Source organism: Hippocampus bargibanti, linkage group LG07, assembly GCF_051943395.1.
Source record: "Hippocampus bargibanti isolate YZ-2025 linkage group LG07, ASM5194339v1, whole genome shotgun sequence".
Classification (NCBI taxonomy): domain Eukaryota; kingdom Metazoa; phylum Chordata; class Actinopteri; order Syngnathiformes; family Syngnathidae; genus Hippocampus; species Hippocampus bargibanti.
In genome coordinates this window covers 6,263,640-6,281,636 of record NC_142740.1, presented here as the reverse complement: position 1 = coordinate 6,281,636, position 17,997 = coordinate 6,263,640, and the positions used below count along the sequence as shown (strand labels likewise).

Genomic DNA, 17,997 nt, shown 5'->3' with positions numbered 1-17,997 from the left:
GTGCGGCATCCATTTTCTGGGACGCTATATTGGAGTCCTGACGGCTCAAATTGATACGGAATGACTTCTTTCATCGATTGCAAACATTTATGCTTTCCTCTTCAGAACTATTTGAATAATATTCATAACTGGATGAGTAACAAGAAAGCATCTTCTCCGAATCTGAACTCTCTGAAGCCATTGTTTTGATTCTGGAGCAAGGCAGTTTGTGAAGGAGTATCCTGGCGTGACATCACGAACAAGGGGGCGGGACTCTATGAATCTCGCCATTTCTGAGCTCATTTTGTGGCAGTTTTGGGACACTTGAAGTCATTTTTATTGGTGTATTGCATTTGACTAAAAATATCAGCCTGCGTCTTTTGGGTATTTTAGATGCTATAAAACGTTTTTCTGATGTCAGTTAGGAAACAACAAAATGGTGTCAGTTGTCCATTAAATTAATCTTGTGTGTGTGTGTGTGTATTCTGTACATTCAATTTAATTATTTAATTGCCTGACAAACAACATACTGATTCCATTTTTGTGTCTGGCCACAATGATGGATTGATGGATGGGTAGGATGGAGAGAGAGAGAGAGAGAGAGAGAGAGAGAGAGAGAGAGAGAGAGAGAGAGAGAGAGAGAGAGAGAGAGAGAGAGAAAGAGAGATGGATCGCTAGTTAGCGATCTGTCTTGCTAGGTGGCTAGATAGTTAGATTTCTGGATGGATGGATAGATAGATGGATGGATGGATAGATAGATAGATGGATAGATAGATAGATAGATAGATAGATAGATAGATAGATAGATAGATAGATAGATAGATAGATAGATCACTAGTTAGCGATCTGTCTAGCTAGCTAGCTAGATAGTTCAATTTCTAGATAGATAGAAAGTCAGATTTTTGACTCAATAAAATTGAGTCAAAAATCAACCATGTTTTTTTGTGTCATATTTTCCATGTATTATTTTTTTAAATTCAAATCTCGGTTGCCTTTTTGCGTTAAAACCCAGATGAAGCAAACACGCGCAAGTTTGAACGCATTGGCCGCGATGTTTCTTCATGCCTTGGACCGGTTAAGAAAAATGCTCGATATGCTTTGAAGAGAACTGAAATTGAACGGCCATTTTCGCTCACATTCCGTAATCGGAAAGTAATTTATTCGGCGGGTCGGAAGAGGGCGTCTTCCGCAAAAAGTTCCTCCACCAGGGTCGCGCCCTTTTGGGGAGGCGCACAGCGAGTTGAAAGCGAAGCGGGGAAGGCCCGGATGCTCGGTTGCGTCTGGTTGGGGATCTGCGGATCGGGAAGCAGAGGCAGAACGGCCCCCACCTCGGCGGAGGGGATGTCGGGGGTGGAAGGCACGCCCCCGGCTTGGCCCACGGCCGCCAAGCGCCTCACGCCGCCCTCCGGATGGTCGTGGACGCCGCCCTCGTGGTCGTGCGTGTGATGGTGATGGTGATGCTCGTGCGCGTGCAAGTGCCTGTGCTTGTGGTCGTGGTCCAGGGCCAGCTCGTGGTCGTGCTGGTGGGTGTGGACGCCCGGCGGGTGCTTGTAGTCGTGGTGCTGGCCGGGCGAGTCGCCGCTGTGATCGTGGGCCTGGGCGTGGTGGGCGTGCGCGTGGTCGTGCCCGTGGCCGTGGTCATGGGAGTGGTCGTGAGCGTGCCGGTGAGAGCTTCCCTCGGCGTGGTCGTGCGTGTGGTGGTGTGCGCTGTCGTGGGCGTGATCGTCGTGGTGGTGGGCGTGACCTTTGGTGTGGTCGTGGATGTGGTCGTGAGGGTGCGCCGAGTCGGCGGCGTGCGGCGCGTCGTGGCCGCTGCCTTGTGGGTGGCTGTCGTTGTGACTGTGATCCAGCTCGTCGGCTAAAATGTGAAGTTTCTTCTCACGTTCGGCACTCTGGAAAAAAAAATAGAAATGGATGTTTCTGCTGCAATAAATGTGAATAATAATAATAATAATAATCATAATTTCTTTTGAAGATAAAAATCAAGGCATACACTGGAAACTAGGCTAGTTAGGCCACCTGAGGACCGTATTTTCCAGTGTAATAGGCGCACCAGGCTAAAAGGCACACCTTCAAGGAATGAAAAAAACTTTTCTAAATATAATATCAAAATAATGTATTTTTAGGTGTATAAGGCGCACCAGTGAATAAGATGCACCCCCAATGAAGGTGTATTTTCAAACTTTTTCCAGATAAAAGGTGTACCGGACTATAAGGCTCACCTTCAATGAATGAAAAAAAGTTTTCCAAATATAATATATAAATACCGTATTTTCCGGTGTATAAGGTGCACCAGATTATAAAGTGTACTCCCAATGAATGGTGTTTTTTCAAACTTTTTCCACATATAAGGCACACCTCACTATAAGGCGCACTTTCAATATATGAAAAATGTTTTCCAAGTATAATATATAAATATAATATTTTCCAGTGTATAAGGCGCACCAGGGTATGCGGCACACCCCCAACGAATGGTGTATTTTCAAACTTTTTCTATATATTGGGCACACTGGACTATAAGGCGCAATTTCAATGAATGAGAAAAGTTTCCCAAATATAATATATAAATTATGTACTTTCCGGTGTATAAGATGCACCAGACTATAAGACGCACCCCGAATAAATGGTGTATTTTCAAAGTTTCTCCTTATATAAGACACACTGGACTATAAGGCACTCTTTCAAGGAATGAAAACAGGGTTCCAAATATAATGTATAAATAATGTATTTTCAGGTGTATAAGGCATACCAACGTATAAGGCGCACCCCCAACAAATGGTGTATTTTCATACTTGTTCAATATATTAGGCACACTGGACTATAATGCGCACCTTCAATGAATGAAAAAAAGTTTTCCAAATATAATACATAAATAATGTATTTTAGGTGTATAAGGCGCACCAGAGGATAAGACGCACCCCCAATGAAGGTGTATTATCAAACTTTTTCCACATAAAAGGCATACCGGACTATAAGACGCACCTTCAATGAATGAAAAAAAGTTTTCCAAATATAATATATAAATACCGTATTTTCCGGTGTATAAAGTGCACCAGATTATAAAGTGTACTCCCAATGAATGGTGTATTTTCAAACTTTTTTCCATATATTAGGCATACTGGACTATAATGCGCAACTTCAAGGAATGAAAAAAGTTTGCCAAATATAATATATAAATACCGTATTTTTCGGTGTATAAGGCGCACCAGATTAAAAGGTGCACCCCCAATGAATGGTGTATTTTCAAACTTTTTCCATATATAAGGCGCACCTTTAATGAATGAAAAAATGTTTCCAAATACAGGGAACATCCGATTTACGACCGACTCCCGTTCCGACCAAACGGTCGTAAATCGAAATGGTCGTAAGTCGAAGTCCATTCAAAATGTTGAATAGAGACTCGGAGGCTACATGACTCGCAAACTCCCCCTCTTAAAATGTTAAAAATAGGGTCTGGAGGTCGTGGTCGTAAGTGCGGGTGGTCGTAAATTGAACCGGTCACAAATCGGATTTACCTGTATAATCTATAAATCGAGAAAAGTTTTCCAAATATGAGGCACCCCATATTATACGGCGCCCGAGATGCTAAAATCCGGCTTAGCGGGCGGCCTTACCTCGGGCTCATAGATCTCACACGTGACGCTGATCTCGCCTTCGCCAGCAGGGGAGTGGAAGTGGGAGGCCTTACAGAAACCTTTGTGCTGAACAGTACAAACAAAATAAACATTAAAATCATTTCAGAATTTGACTCCGGCTTCCAAACGTTACTTACAGAAAATTCACACTCCATAAATGGGCAAGGGGCGTCCGCGCTCGTGTCTTTGTCGTTGGGGCAAGTTGTCTCCTGGATGCTGAACTCGGCGTGGTAATACATTCCCATGGCCATCTGGGGGGGGGGGGGTCAAAGGTCAGAAGAAAATTCGCCATACAGTGTCTCGGTTCTCGATCAATTTGGTTTCCAACAAAAAATTGTGTTTTTTTATGCCTTGGTTTACAAGCAAAAATGGGTTCTGGAATAAACTGAGTGCACTTGAATGCACCACTGGACTGCCCTTCGCTTTCTTATCAAGGTAACATCCGAGTTTCGACCGAATTCCGTTCCGACAAAACGGTCGTACGTCAACCGGTCGTAAGTCGAAATCCATTCAAAATGGCCGACGCGAGATTCACACGACGATGTCAATCTGTTGTTTTTAAGCAATGTTTTCTATTGAATACAATTATGTACCAAACTGTTTACAGTTCATTCATTAATTTGATAACTTTTAGTGTCATTTTCATCTTTTTTTATTTTGTATGATCAATTTTTATTACTGCAAAATTGTAGTACGCGTTGCCGGCTGCTTGCGCGTTGCGGTGCCAGCCGTAGAAAAAAAAAAGGTCTGGTAGTCCGGTTCCGTGACAACAAAACGGTTGTAAGTCAAACGGTCGTAAGTCGAAACCATTCAAATTGGCCGACGTGATGTTTACACGACAGGAGAGTATACAATGTCAACCTGTTGTTTTTAAGCAATGATTTCTATTGAATACCATTATATAACAAACTGTTTACAGCTCATTTATAAATTTGATAACTTTTAGTGTCATTTTTATCAGTTTATATTTCTTATTATCGATTTTTATGGTTGTATAACTGTACCTGTAATGTATACAAAACTGTTTACTGTGCATTTCATTTATACAGGTTGTACTTACCTTTTAGTGTTGTTTTTATCATTTTATATTTCGTATGATCAATTATTATTACTGTATAACTGTACCTGTAATGTATACAAAGCTGTTGACCCAAACACGCACGGCTTCTAACGCATGCGCATTTTCTATTGAATACTATTATATACCAAACTGTTTACAGTTCATTTATAAATTCATCCCTTTTAGTGTCATTTTTTTCATTTTATATTTCATATTATCGATTTTTATGACTGTATAACTGCACCTGTAATGTATACAAAACTGTTTACTGTACAGTTCATTTATAAATGTAATACTTACATTTCAGTGTCGTTTTTATCATTTTATATTTCATATTATCAATTTTTATGACTGTATAACGGTACCTGTAATGTATACAAAACTGTTTACCCAAATACGCATGACTTCCGACGCATGCGCGCTGTTGAAAAAAATCACTCTCCCTGCTAACGGCCAGAAGAGGTCGGCCGACACACACACTTGGATTCAGGCAGACGGTGAAGGAAAAAAAGCAGTGTACAGTACCACAAGAGACGGTATCTGCACCGTATAACTACTGTATTGAGTGTAGTTACGCAGTCGATTGCTGTGCAAGTGTGTTACATACTGGATAGCCAAAATTGTAGTACGCGTTGCCGGCTCCTTGCACGTTGCGGTGCCAGGCGTAGGAAAAAAAACGGTCGTGGACGTAAGTATGGGTGGTCATAACTCGCGCCGGTCGTAACTCGAATGTTACCTGTATGTCACTTCCTGGTGTTGTGTCCCATTGTGACTTACCCATTAATGTTGTTGAATAAAGTTTTTAGAATATTTGGCTTACACACGGAATAAATATGGCGAACATTTGGCGAGGCGCGCATCGGTTGCCACGACGACATTGAGCGGTGTTCCTTACGTACCCCCGACGACGCTCGGGTGATCTCCAGGAGAGCAAACTGATTGGCCAAGCCGCTCTCCTTGTTGAACTTCCTCACCGATTGCGGGACCATCTTCTGAATCTCGGCGTTGTCGAAACTGACCAAGGTCGAACAGTCCGGGCACAATCGGCTCACCCTTTCCACGGGCGCTAAAACGGAAAAACGGGAACATAAAATATACATCCATCCATTCAGCTTCAGTAGAGAAGCCCAGACTTCCCCCTCCCCAGCCACTTCTTCCAGCTCTTCCTGGCGGATCCCGAGGCATTCCCAGGCCAGCTGGGTGACATAGTCTCTCTAGCGTGTCCCGGGTCTTTATGTCTGGAATACCTCACCAGGGAGGCGTCCAGGAAGCATCCTTATCCGATGCCCGAACCACCTCATCTGGCTCCTATGTGGAGAAGAAGCGGCTGGATTCTGAGTCCCTCCCAGGTGTGCGAGCTTAACCAGGGAGGCGTCCAGGAAGGGATCCTAATTGGATGCCTGAGCCACCTCATCTGGCTCCTCTCTATGTGGAGGAGATGTGGCTGAATTCTGAGCCCCTCCAAGATGAACGAACTTCACCAAGGAGGCTTCCAGGAGGCATCCTCCTCAGATACCCGAGCCACCTCATCTGGCTCCTCTCTATGTGGAGGAGCAGCGGCTGGATTCTGAGCCCTTCCCAGATGAGCGAGATTCACCAGGGAGGTGTCCGGGAGGCATCCTAATCTGATGCCCGAGCCACCTCATCTGGCTCCTCTGTATTTGGAGGATAAGCGTCTGGACTCTGAGCTCCTCCCGGATGACCGAGCTTCTCACCTTATCTCTAAGGTAGAGTCCAGACACCCTAAAGCTGATTTCGTCTGCTTGCATCCACTTGGATCTGTTTTTTTCGGTCATGACCCAAAGTTCGTGACCTTTGATGAGGCTTGGGACGTAGATTGACCGGTAAATTGAGAGCTATTGTTTTTTTTGCCCCTTTTTTTCATCCGATTCCACATCGGTGAAAAATGCCCGTCGAGCGTTTACCTGGTCTGACAACACAGTCGTACTTGTAGAGACGCACCACTCGGTGCACCCTGTTCATGTAGATGGCCGCCTTGCACTGCCCGTACACCTTCAAGGACAAAATAACAACAACAAAATAAAACATTTCAAGGGAAACAACTCGTAAAAATTTAGCTGGCTACCTAGCTGGCTACCTAGCTATTTGCTATCTATTTGCTGTCTATTAGTTATCTGGCGGGCTGGCTGGCTATCTAGCTATCTGGCTAGCTACCTCGCTGGCTATCTATTTGCTGTCTGGCTGGCTATCTGGCTAGCTATCTATGAGCTATCTAGTTAGCTAGACATATGTTAAATGGCTGTTAGATAGCTAGCTAGATTTATATCGATTTGAGTTATTTCGGGTTGAGTAAACGCCGGCGCGTGTGGCTCCCGCTGCTCACCCACAGAAAAAAAAATGTTTCCGGTGTCTGTAAAGTGACTTTGAAAGTTTTGAAAAACGCTTAGAAATGACATGTATTATTATTATTATTATTATTATTATTAATGAGATGTTTCCACACCGATTTTTTTGGGTTGGAGGGGGGTATATATAAATAAATACAATAAATCGATACAATAAGCTATCTTGCTAGGTAGCTATTTGCTATCTAGCTCCCTGGCCGGCTATCTAGCTAGCTATCTATTCGCTATATACCTATCTGGCTAGCTATATAGCTGGCTAGCTATCAGCTATATATTGGCTAGCTAGATTTCTATCTATCTATTTGAGTTACTTCCGGGTTGAGTGAACGCTGGTGCGTGTGGCTGCCGCTGCTCACCCATAGAAAAACGTATCCTCTGACTGTATAGTGACCTTGAGAGTTTTGAAAGGCGCTTATATATGGAACGTATAATAATAATAATAATAATAATAATAATAATAATAATAATAATAATAATCTCATCTCTCATCTCATCTCATTTTCCGTGCCGCTTATTCCTCATTAGGGTCGCGGGGGTTGCTGGAGCCTATCTCAGCTGTCTTTGGGCACGAGGCGGGGGACACCCTGAATTGGTTGCCAGCCAATGGCAGGGCACACAAAGACATACAACAGTCACTCTCACACTCACACCTCGGGACAATTTGGAGTGGTCAATCTGCCTGCCATGCATGTTTTTGGAGTGTGGGAGGAAACCGGAGGACCCGGAGAAAACCCACGCGGGTCCGGGGAGAACATGCAAACTCCACACAGGGAGGCCGGACCGGGACGCGAACCGGCGACCTCTGCACTGTGAAGCCGGTGTGCTAACCACTCGACTACCGGGCCGCCCATCATAATAATAATAATAATAATAATAATAATAATAATAATAATAATAATAATAATAATAATAATAATAATAATAATAATAATAAAATACATTTTATTTCTAAGCGCCTTTCAAAACTCTCAAGGTCACTTTGCAGTCGCAGGATAGGTTTTTCTGTGGGTGAACAGCGGCAGCCACATGCGCCAGCGTTCACTCAACCCAGACGCAACTCAGATAAAAAAGCTAGCTAGCTAATAGACAGCTAATAGATAGCTAAATAACTCGGATAGAAAGCTAGGTAGCTAATAGATAGCTAACAGATTGCTAGCTAGGCCTTCACTCAACCCGGATGTAATTCAGATAGAAAGCGAGCTAGCTAATCGAGAGCTAAGTAACTCGGATAGAAAGCTAGCTAGCTAATAGACAGCTAATAGATAGCTAAGTAACTCGGATAGAAAGCTAGGTAGCTAATAGATAGCTAAGTAACTCGGATAAAAAGCTAGCTAGCTAATAGATAGCTAACAGATATCTAGCTAGAAATCATTGCCAAATTTACACATCACGAATGAGAATTTAACATTTTGGCGGAACGTCAGTGGAGAGGTTAGCACAAGGTTGTTAACCTCAATACATGCAGAACGCACAAAAAAAGTAATGAAGAAACGAGTTTTCAAACCTGAAGTCAAAAATAATGACAGTTTTTGTGGTTTACAGACGACTATTTGAAATTTAGGTTCGGACTTCAGCAAGCGTTGCAGAATTTAACAGGCTTGATTTGCTTTCACAGGCCGAATAAAATGATGTGTCGGGCCAGATTTAGCCCCCGGGCCTTGACTTGGACACCTGTGGTGTAAGGCATTAGCCAGCTAGCTAAATAGAAAGAGAACTAATTGCTTGCTCGTTAGCTAGCTTGCTCACTTGCTAGCTAGCTCGCTCGATTTCACAAGTTTGATTTGCTTTCACGGGCCAAATAAAATATATCTGAATAGAAAGAGAGCTAGCTAGAGAGCTATTTCGCTCACTAGTTCGCCCGATTTCAAGCTCGCTAGCTTGCTCGATAGCTAGCCCAATCCAGAGCTAGCTTGCCTGCTACCTAGATCAATTGATGAGCATGGAATGGTATGGAGTTTACATGTTGACTGAAAACGACATTGTTTATGCTAGGCGCTCAACCAATGACCAATCATGGCTAAGATAGCAAAATTTCCACGTGCTGACTTCTAGATGTCCTTTTCGATAGACGGCGAGTGACAAAAACATTTCAAAGGCCCCCACTCCGCCTTCAAAATAAAATAAATATAGAATATGCATTGTTGCTAACGGGTGTTTCCGCTGTGGAGCGAGCCGGGCAGTCCTTCCAGTCTTTTTTGCTGTGCACGCTGCAGTTGGTCTCCACGACGTCCAGGGTCAGGTAGAAGACGATGCCGTTTTCTCCCTGCAACGCACAACCGATACGATCAATACGATCAATCAATTGATAAAGTTAACTGACCGATGCAATCTTCAAGGCAAGTAAGGAAACTAGCTGTCTATTAGCTAATAGCTATCTATTTGAGTCAGGAAACATCAGCTAGCTAACTAGCTAGCTAGCTATTAGACAACTAGCATTCAATTAGCTAGCTAGCTAGCTTTCTCTCTTTTTGAGCGGCAGCCACACGCGCCATCGTTCACTCAACCCGGAAGTAACTCAAATAGCTAGAACGCTAGTTAGCTCGCTAAGAGTTAGCTAATAATCACTCAACCTGGAAGTAACTCAAATAGATAGAAGGCTAGCTAGCTAAGAGTTAGCTGATAATCACTAAACCCGGAAGTAACTCAAATATTCCGGATTTAGTGAACACTGGCGCATGTGGCTGCCACTGCTCACCGACAGAAAAACGGATCCTGTGACTGTAAAGTGACCTTGAGAGTTTTGAAAGGGGCTTAGAAATGAAATATATTATGATTATTATTATTATTGTTTTTCCCGATTTTTTTTTTTTACGTCCGTCGTTTGCTCATGTCTGATCTGCATCTCGCCCTAACTTGTCCTATTTGAGTTATTCCTGGTTGAACGGGGTCACCGTTGCTGGCTACATAGCTAGCTATCTATTAGCTGTCTATCTAGCTAGCTAGCTATCTATTAGTTATCTATTAGCTCGCTAGCTAACTTGATCTATTTGAGTTATTCCTGGTTGAACGGGGTCAACGTTGCTGGCTACCTAGCTAGCTATCTATTTGCTATCTATTAGCTGTCTAACTAGCTAGCTAGCTACCTATTAGTTATCTATTAGCTCGCTAGCTAACTTGATCTATTTGAGTTATTCTAGGTTGAACGGGGTCACCTTTGCTGGCTACCTAGCTGTCTATTACTTTGCTATCTATTAGATGTCTGACTAGCTAGCTAGCTTGCTATCTATTAGTTATATATTAGCCAGCTAGCCAACTTGATCTATTTGATTTATTCCCGGTTGAACGGCGCTGATAAATGAAATTTACTTTTTCTCATTGTTTTTCCCTGTTTTTATTTTTATGTCCATCGATTGCTCATGTCTGATCTGCATCTCGCCCTAAATCCAAACCAATGAGCAAAAAATTCGACAAATTGTCTTGACTCACGTGCGTGGCGGAGTGCGCGTTGGATAAGCGGAGAAGGCTAAAGATGTAGCCCTCCTTGCGGTCGCGGTTAATCTTGGTTAGCGCTTCGCCGGCAGCCCCGATGGCCAAAGCATCTTGACAAGACTCCGACGCCAAGGCGTCCTGGTCCAGCGGCGCCGATTGGATCCAGGGGCAGGCCAAAGCCAGCAGAAGCGAGAACACCAAAATATTGTACATGGCGAGGGCATTCGACGTCGATCTCACCAGTGCTACGTCGTGCTCAGCGAGATGCGATGTGAGGGTTGGGGGAAGGTCTCCCCTTTTATAACGTGCAGCATTCTGACATGCGACACTCCTCTTCGCCGCAGAGAGTCAATATAACCGTTGACCTTTGACCCCCCTCTTGAAACACTGATTGAACCCCCCCTCTCACCTCTATCGATCACAAGACTTGCATAAGAGAGTCCATTTGTTCTCCGGGACAGTAGGTAAGCAAAAAAAAGACTTGATCTACTCATGGATCGGTTAGTTGAGTCCAGGTGGTGTGCACACTTTTTGCAGAGGGGCGCCACATTTGATGTGTTAAAAATGTAGGAGGAGGGGGGAACCATTGTAAAAAAAGTTTTACAATTTTGAAATAAGCTGTTTTGGATTTTTTTATGTAGAAAAACGCCTTTAAAAAATACACAAAAATAAAATTGCCATTTTGGAAAATGTTAAATAAGTAGGTAACATCCGAGTTACAACCGGGTTCCGTTCCGACAAAACGGTTGTAAGTCAAACGGTCTTAAGTCGAAATCCATTCAAAATGGCCGACAGCATAATAATAATAATAATAATAATAATAATAATAATAATAATAATAATACATTTCATTTCTAAGCGCCTTTCAAAACTCTCAGTCACTTTACAGTCACAGGATCGCTTTTCTGCGGGTGAGAAGTGGCAGCCACATGCGCCAGTCTTCACTCAACCCTGAAGTAACTCAAATAGATATAAAGCTAGCCAGCTAGCTAACCAATAGCTAATAGATAGCCAGCTAGACAGTTTGCTAACCAGCTAGATAGCCATATAGCTAATAAATAGCCAGCTACATAGCTAGCTAGCTAGACAGATAGTCAATAGATAGCCAGCTAGACAGTTAGCTAACTAGCTAGATAGCCATATAGCTAATAAATACCCAGCTACATAGCTACATGTGCTAATGGATAGCAAATAGATAGTCAGCTAGGTAGCTAGCTAATAGATAGCAAATAGATATAGATTTCTATTGAATATGATTATATACCAAACTGTTTACAGTTCATTTATAAATTTGATCACTTTTAGTGTCATTTTTATCATTTTATATTTCGCATGATCGATTTTTATGACTGTATAACTGTACCTGTAATGTATACAAAACTGTTTACAGCACAGTTCATTTATAAATGTTATACTTACCTTTAATCGTCGTTTTTAATCATTTTTTATTTCTTATCGTCGATTTATATTTTATATTTCGATTTTACATAGTGTGTTAAAGAAAACACTTAGACGTAAAGAATACAGCTGTTGAAATTGGCTCTCCCTGCTAATGGCCAGAAGAGGTCGCCCGACACACACGCTTGGACTCGCAGTTGGAAAAGCAGTGTACAGTACTACAGATGTTGCCGAGACGGTATCTGCACTTTATAACTACTGTATTGAGTTTAGTTACGCAGTCGATTGCAGTGTGAGTGTGTGACATGCTGGCTGACCAAAATCGTAGTATGCGTTGGTGGCTGCTTGCGCGTTGCGATGCCAGGCGTAGAATAAAAAAAAAGGGTCTGCGGTCGTGGTCATATGTACGGCTTCGTAACTTCGAAAATCGCCATTCAATTTTTTAAATTAGAAAATCGGCATTTTAGAAAATTAGCAAAAATGAGAAAACTGCCACTTTAGGAAATGTTAAAAATATCGGAAAATCGCCATTCATTTTTCTTCATTAGCAAAAAACAGCATTTTAGGAAATTACCCACAAAATTAGAAAATTGCCAATTTTTAGAAAATATTTTACATTTTATTAAATCACAGTTTTAGATTTTTTTTCATTAGAAAATTGCCATTTTACTGAATGTTAAAAATATAGGAAAATCACCATAGAATTTTTTTAAATCAGAAAATTTTCATGTTAGAAAATTACCAAAAATTAGAAAATTGCCGTTTTAGAAAACAGTTTACGTTTTGGAAAATCGTCATCTTAGATTTTTTTTATTAGAAATTTGCCATTTTAGAGAACGTTAAAAATAGAGGAAAATCGCCATTCCATTTTTTTTAAATTAGAAATTTGCCATTTTAGAAAATATTTTACATTTTAAAAAATTGCCATTTTATATATTTTTTTTAATTAGAAAATTGCCATTTTACTGAATGTTAAAAATATAGAAAAATCACCATAGAATTTTAATCAGAAAATTGGCATTTTAGAAAATTACCAAAAACTAGCAAATTGCCATTTTAGAAAATATATGTTGGAAAATCGCCATTTATACTCCATTTTTTGTGTGTTATTTATGTATCTATTTATTTATTTAGTTTTTTATTTAGTTATGTGTGTATTTATTTGTGCTTATTTATTTATTTGGTTATGCATCAATGTATTTTTTAATCTATTTATTTGTCTATTTTATTTGTTTATTTGTGTGGCTATTTTCTTGTGTGTGTGTATGTATTTATTTGTTAATTTATTTATTCAGTAATGTGTGTGTTTATTTATTTGTAGTTATTGATTTATTTGGTCATGTATCAATTTGTACGATGAACTCTTGTAAGCAGCAAGTGATGAAGCAATGATACCAATTGAGGGGGGTCTGGTTTAGTCATTCGGCGTTCATGAAAAATTAAAAATGAAACGGGCAAAGTTTCTCAGGCAAACAAGCCACCCAAAGATGGCAATTATGGAGTGACAGCTTACTCTTTGTTTCAAGGACAACCGACTCCATTTTTTGTTTCCTAAGTGACGTCAGAAAAACGTTTTATAGCATCTAAAATACCAAAAACACGCAGTATGATATTTTTAGTCAAATGCAAAACACCAATAAAAATGACTTAAAGTGTCTAAAGAGTACCGGAAGTGGCCAGTTTCAGAAGGTCCCGCATCCATGTTCGTGGTGTCACGGCAAGACGTCTTGCCTTGCTCGAGAATCAAGACAGTGGCTACAGATTCGGGGAATATGCTTTCTTGTTACTCATCCAGTTATGAATATGATTCAAATAGTTCTGAAGAGGAAAGAATACATGTTTGCAATCAATGAAAGAATTTATTCCGTGTCATTTTGAGGCCTCAGGGGTGGGAAATGTCGCACCCAAAAAAGGCAGAAAATGGCGACAAAGCCGTGTAAGGAAGCCGTGTCCACAGGCTGATTAATTCCTTACATGGAGCTTTGTCGCCCTCTTCTGCCTATTTTAAATTCTACACGACGTTTTCAGACCAAAGTACAGCAAAATGCATTGACGTGATGGAAGGACTGCTACAATGTGTCCTTTTTTCGGTCAGGGGCGTTCCTTCAGTGACGTAGGGTCACCAACTTAAACACAAGACCTCCGGAATATTCAGTCTTAAAAGGTAAAATATAGCTATATGTGGTGGAATCTTTGTAAAATACGCTCAGTAGAAGTCATTTGAAGCCATTTGACAAATGATGGACACAACTTGTCCGGAGACGTCGGTTTTCCTTTAAGTGACAAAACATATTTCACAAACTGTTGCCCACAACATGCCCCGAAATCCCCCAACCAAGAAAATCTGTGCCGAAAATGCGGCAACGTCTCTCAAAAAGTCACCAAAAGGCCTTTTTGAACTCTGAGCCTCGCACTCAATCTTCCTCCAGTTCAATGTCAAAATCAATACTTCTTATTCAACTCTTGTGTTGCAAGACCAGACATGTTCGCTGACGAAACGGCAAACACCACCGCTGTGAATTGGAACTTTTCACTGCATTTTGCTTGTTTTAAATGCACACAGGGCACAAAAATAAATATTAGTCAAATCACTCAAACCAAAAAAACAAAAAAAAAATTAAAGGACAACCGACACCATTTTTTTTGGTTCCTAACTGACATCAGAAAAACATTTGATAGCATCTAAAATACCCAAAACACGCAGGATGATATTTTTAGACAAATGCAAAACACCAATAAAAATGACTTCAAGTGTCCTAAAACTACTTCAAAATGAGCTCAGAACTGGGAGGGATTCAGAAAGTCCCGCCCCCTTGTTCGTGATATCACGCCAGCATACTCCTTCACAAACTGCCTTGCTCCAGAATCAAAACAAGGGCTTCAGATATGGAGAAGATGCTTTCTTGTACCTCATCCAGTTATTAATAACATTGAAATAGTTCTGAAGAGGAAAGCATAAATGTTTGCGATCGATTAAAGAAGTCCTTTTGTATCAATTTGAGCCGTCGGCAATCGATGAAACCGATGAAGATCTGGACTCCGATGTAGCGCCCAGAAAATGCACAAGATGGCGCACAAGCTGCATTAGCTCCAGTATACGAAGCTGCTTATCAGAGCCGTAAAGCCGCCCGTGATTGGTTAAAATCCGTAGTAGAAGACAGAGGGGTTGGGTTTTACGCACACACACAAAGGAGAGCTCCTCAAGCACATGAACATCAGTTGTTGAGATGAGAGAGAAAGCTCCGACAACGCTACAGAGTAAAACATGACACGGTGGAAAGTGGATGTTTGTCCGATCGGTTTGCTCCACTAATATGGCGAAAGCTCTCTTTCACCAGGTGAGATCACAGTTAGCATGCAGTGCATCTAAATGAGTAAACATGCATCAAACATCCGCTATCCAAGCGCCGAATCGCTAACTCTGGTTAGCTTCCTCGTTTGCCTCTGCTGGTGTTTGACTGCTGTGCTCTGTTGGAAATGGGCTGATTTGTCCGCTGGGAATTTGTGTCAACTTACACCTTCTTTATGCGTGTTGCATTTTGGGTAATTTGTTTGGTCTGAAAACTTCGTGTTGGTGGCGAAATTAGAAGGAAAACATAAAGAACGTGATGGTGAATCGTTGTGTGTTGCACCAAGACTACTACAGTAAAGTCTCGTTATATCGATATCGGTTATATCGATAGTACTGCTTTTTACGATACTATTTCTATGAACGCAAGGAGAAAATGTACATGCCGCAGCATCGGATATATCGATAGTCCGGTTATATCGATATTTTTTCCGACTCCAGAGAATATCGATATAACGAGACTTTACTGTATTTGATAGTAGTTGACACAAATTCTGAAACTGAAACTTTCTAAGATCATTTTGAAGTACAGTAAAGTCTCGTTATATCGATATCGGATATATCGATAGTCCCGGTTATATCGATACTATTTCTATGCACGCACGGAGAAAATTACATGCAAACGGGGTCGGATATATCGATAGTCCCGGTTATATCGATATTTTTTCGGACTCCCTTGAATATCGATATAACGAGACTTTACTGTAGTTTTGGGACACTTGAAGTCATTTTTATTGGTGTTTTTCATTTGACTAAAAATACCAGCCTGCGTGTTTTGGCTATTTTAGATGCTATCAAACGTTTTTCTGATGTCAGTTAGGAAACAAGAAAAAATGGTGTCGGTTGTCCTTTAAAACGTAAAATATAGCTATATGCGCTGGAATCTTTGTCAAATGCTCTCAGTAGAAGTCATTTTACAAATAATGGACGCAACTTGCCTGGTGGTGTCGGTTGTCCTTTGAAGGCCAAATTGACGGGAGCCTTTACTTCACATTTGATTGCACAACTTACAATCAAACGATTTGCAAATTTGCTCAGTTTTGGCCCCGCTCACAAGACTTTCGATCGGACATGGTACAAACACACACACACACACACACACACACACACACACACACACACACACACACACACACACACACACACACACACACACACACACACACGCACGCACGCACACACACACACACACATGGAGTCTTGATAGCCTCTGACATGCATACAAACAAAAGGGACATGCTGGCTGCACGGTGGCCTTCATTCATGTCGATTTTAGTCGTTTTTTTTCCAAAGCAGCTTCAGCTTTCCAAATGGAACAATGTACAGTGATACCTCAGTTTACAAACGCTTCAGCTAACGAACATTTCGCCTTACGAATATTAAATTTGCGAGAATATTATAACAATAATAATACATTTCATTTATCAGCGCCTTTCAAAACTCTCAAGGTCACTTTACAGTCACACTATCAGTTTTTCTTTTTCTGTGGGTGAGCAGCGGTAGCCACACACGCCAGCGTTCACTCAACCGCGAATAACTCAAATAGATCAAGATAGCTAGCTAGCTAATAGATAACTAATAACTAGCTAGATAGCTAGTTTGACAGCTAATAGATAGCAAATAGCTAGCTAGCTAGGTAGCCAGCAACGGTGACCCCTTTCAACCTGGAATAGCTCAAACAGATCAAGTTAGCTGGCTAGCTAATATATGACTAATAGCTAGCTAGCTATAAAAGTATGTTTTATAAGATATAATTTTGGCAGGCGAACTAGTTTTCGGGAAACACACGGAGCGCCACAATGGCTGGTGGACTAGTTTTCAGTGGAAGAACACCAAACCACACGGCAGAACAGCGCCAGGGTGGCTGCCGGACTACTTTTCCACACCCACTTTTTTTGAGTGCAGTCAGTGCAGACATAGTTTGTTATAGAGTCGAGTACTTTTGCTATTATGAGACCAAAAAAGACCTCACCGCAGGTTCAGCCGAAGATGATACAAAAGAAAATGAGGGTCGAGCAGAAGAAGGAGATCATCGAAAAACACCAACAAGGTGTGCATTTGTGTGAATTAGCGTCCCAGTACCAGTATGCTAAGTCAACCATTGCTACGTTTGGTCACCTTGAGAGTTTTGAAAGGCGCTTATAAATGACATGTATTATTATTATTATTATTATTATTATTATTATTGTCATTATTATTATTATTCTTAATCGATGTCTATGTTTAAAAATAAAATCGAAATCGAACAATTACGAACGTGTCGACTCACAATGGAACGCTACACGAGGTGAAAACGTCGGTCACAATGAGACGAGACACGCGGAAGTGACGTTTAAGGAGTCGAGTGGTGCATTTCGGTAAGCTCAGTATGTTCCTACACATCCTTTTCACTTGTAAACCCAGGCATGAACAACCCAAGTAAATAAATAAATACAATAAATTGATGATAAACCGGAACATAGAATCAAACTTAGACGACCCTGTGAGACAAATTTAGGTTAAAAGTACAATTCGAGATCGAACATTTGAGATGATGGACAAAAACATGCGTGTGTTTTTCTATTTTCAAATTAGAGAACCGGAAAAACTTGTGGGGTGTCATTGCTTGTGGTGCCACTAGGGGGTGCCATTGTATTAACTACACGACAAACAAGCACTCAGCGAAGACGTACGTGTTTCCATTCTGGACTGCTTCGTCTGTCACCGGTTCAAAGATACATTTGGGAGTCCAGGCAGGAAGCCAATTTCATTTAGCTAAGCATCGTTTTGTTTACATGGCGA

At 41.3% G+C, this 17,997-nt stretch overlaps 1 protein-coding gene and 1 long non-coding RNA gene across 2 annotated transcripts in view; one reads left to right on the top strand and one right to left on the bottom strand.

Annotated features, from left to right (window-relative positions):
* LOC148895285 (uncharacterized) overlaps nucleotides 1-17,997 on the top strand; it is an 85,191-nt gene that overhangs the window by 2,552 nt on the left and 64,642 nt on the right. The window lies entirely within an intron of this gene.
* Nucleotides 563-10,754, bottom strand: fetub (fetuin B). Its single transcript, XM_089001659.1, has 7 exons — nucleotides 10,467-10,754; nucleotides 9,190-9,303; nucleotides 6,600-6,687; nucleotides 5,574-5,740; nucleotides 3,752-3,865; nucleotides 3,594-3,680; nucleotides 563-1,871 (listed from the first exon to the last, which is right to left on the bottom strand). The coding sequence occupies exons 1-7, from the start codon at nucleotides 10,680-10,682 to the stop codon at nucleotides 1,137-1,139; spliced, it is 1,521 nt and encodes a 506-aa protein (XP_088857785.1). The 5' UTR covers nucleotides 10,683-10,754; the 3' UTR covers nucleotides 563-1,136.

Excerpts from the sequence above, each read along its gene's own strand:
- fetub (XM_089001659.1), bottom strand. The coding sequence starts at position 10,682 with ATGTACAATATTTTGGTGTTCTCGCTTCTGCTGGCTTTGGCCTGCCCC. Across the intron at positions 3,681-3,751 it reads TTATGGAGTGTGAATTTTCT|CACAAAGGTTTCTGTAAGGC; the intron begins GTAAGTAACGTT and ends TGTACTGTTCAG. Across the intron at positions 1,872-3,593 it reads GTGAGATCTATGAGCCCGAG|AGTGCCGAACGTGAGAAGAA; the intron begins GTAAGGCCGCCC and ends TTTTTTTTCCAG.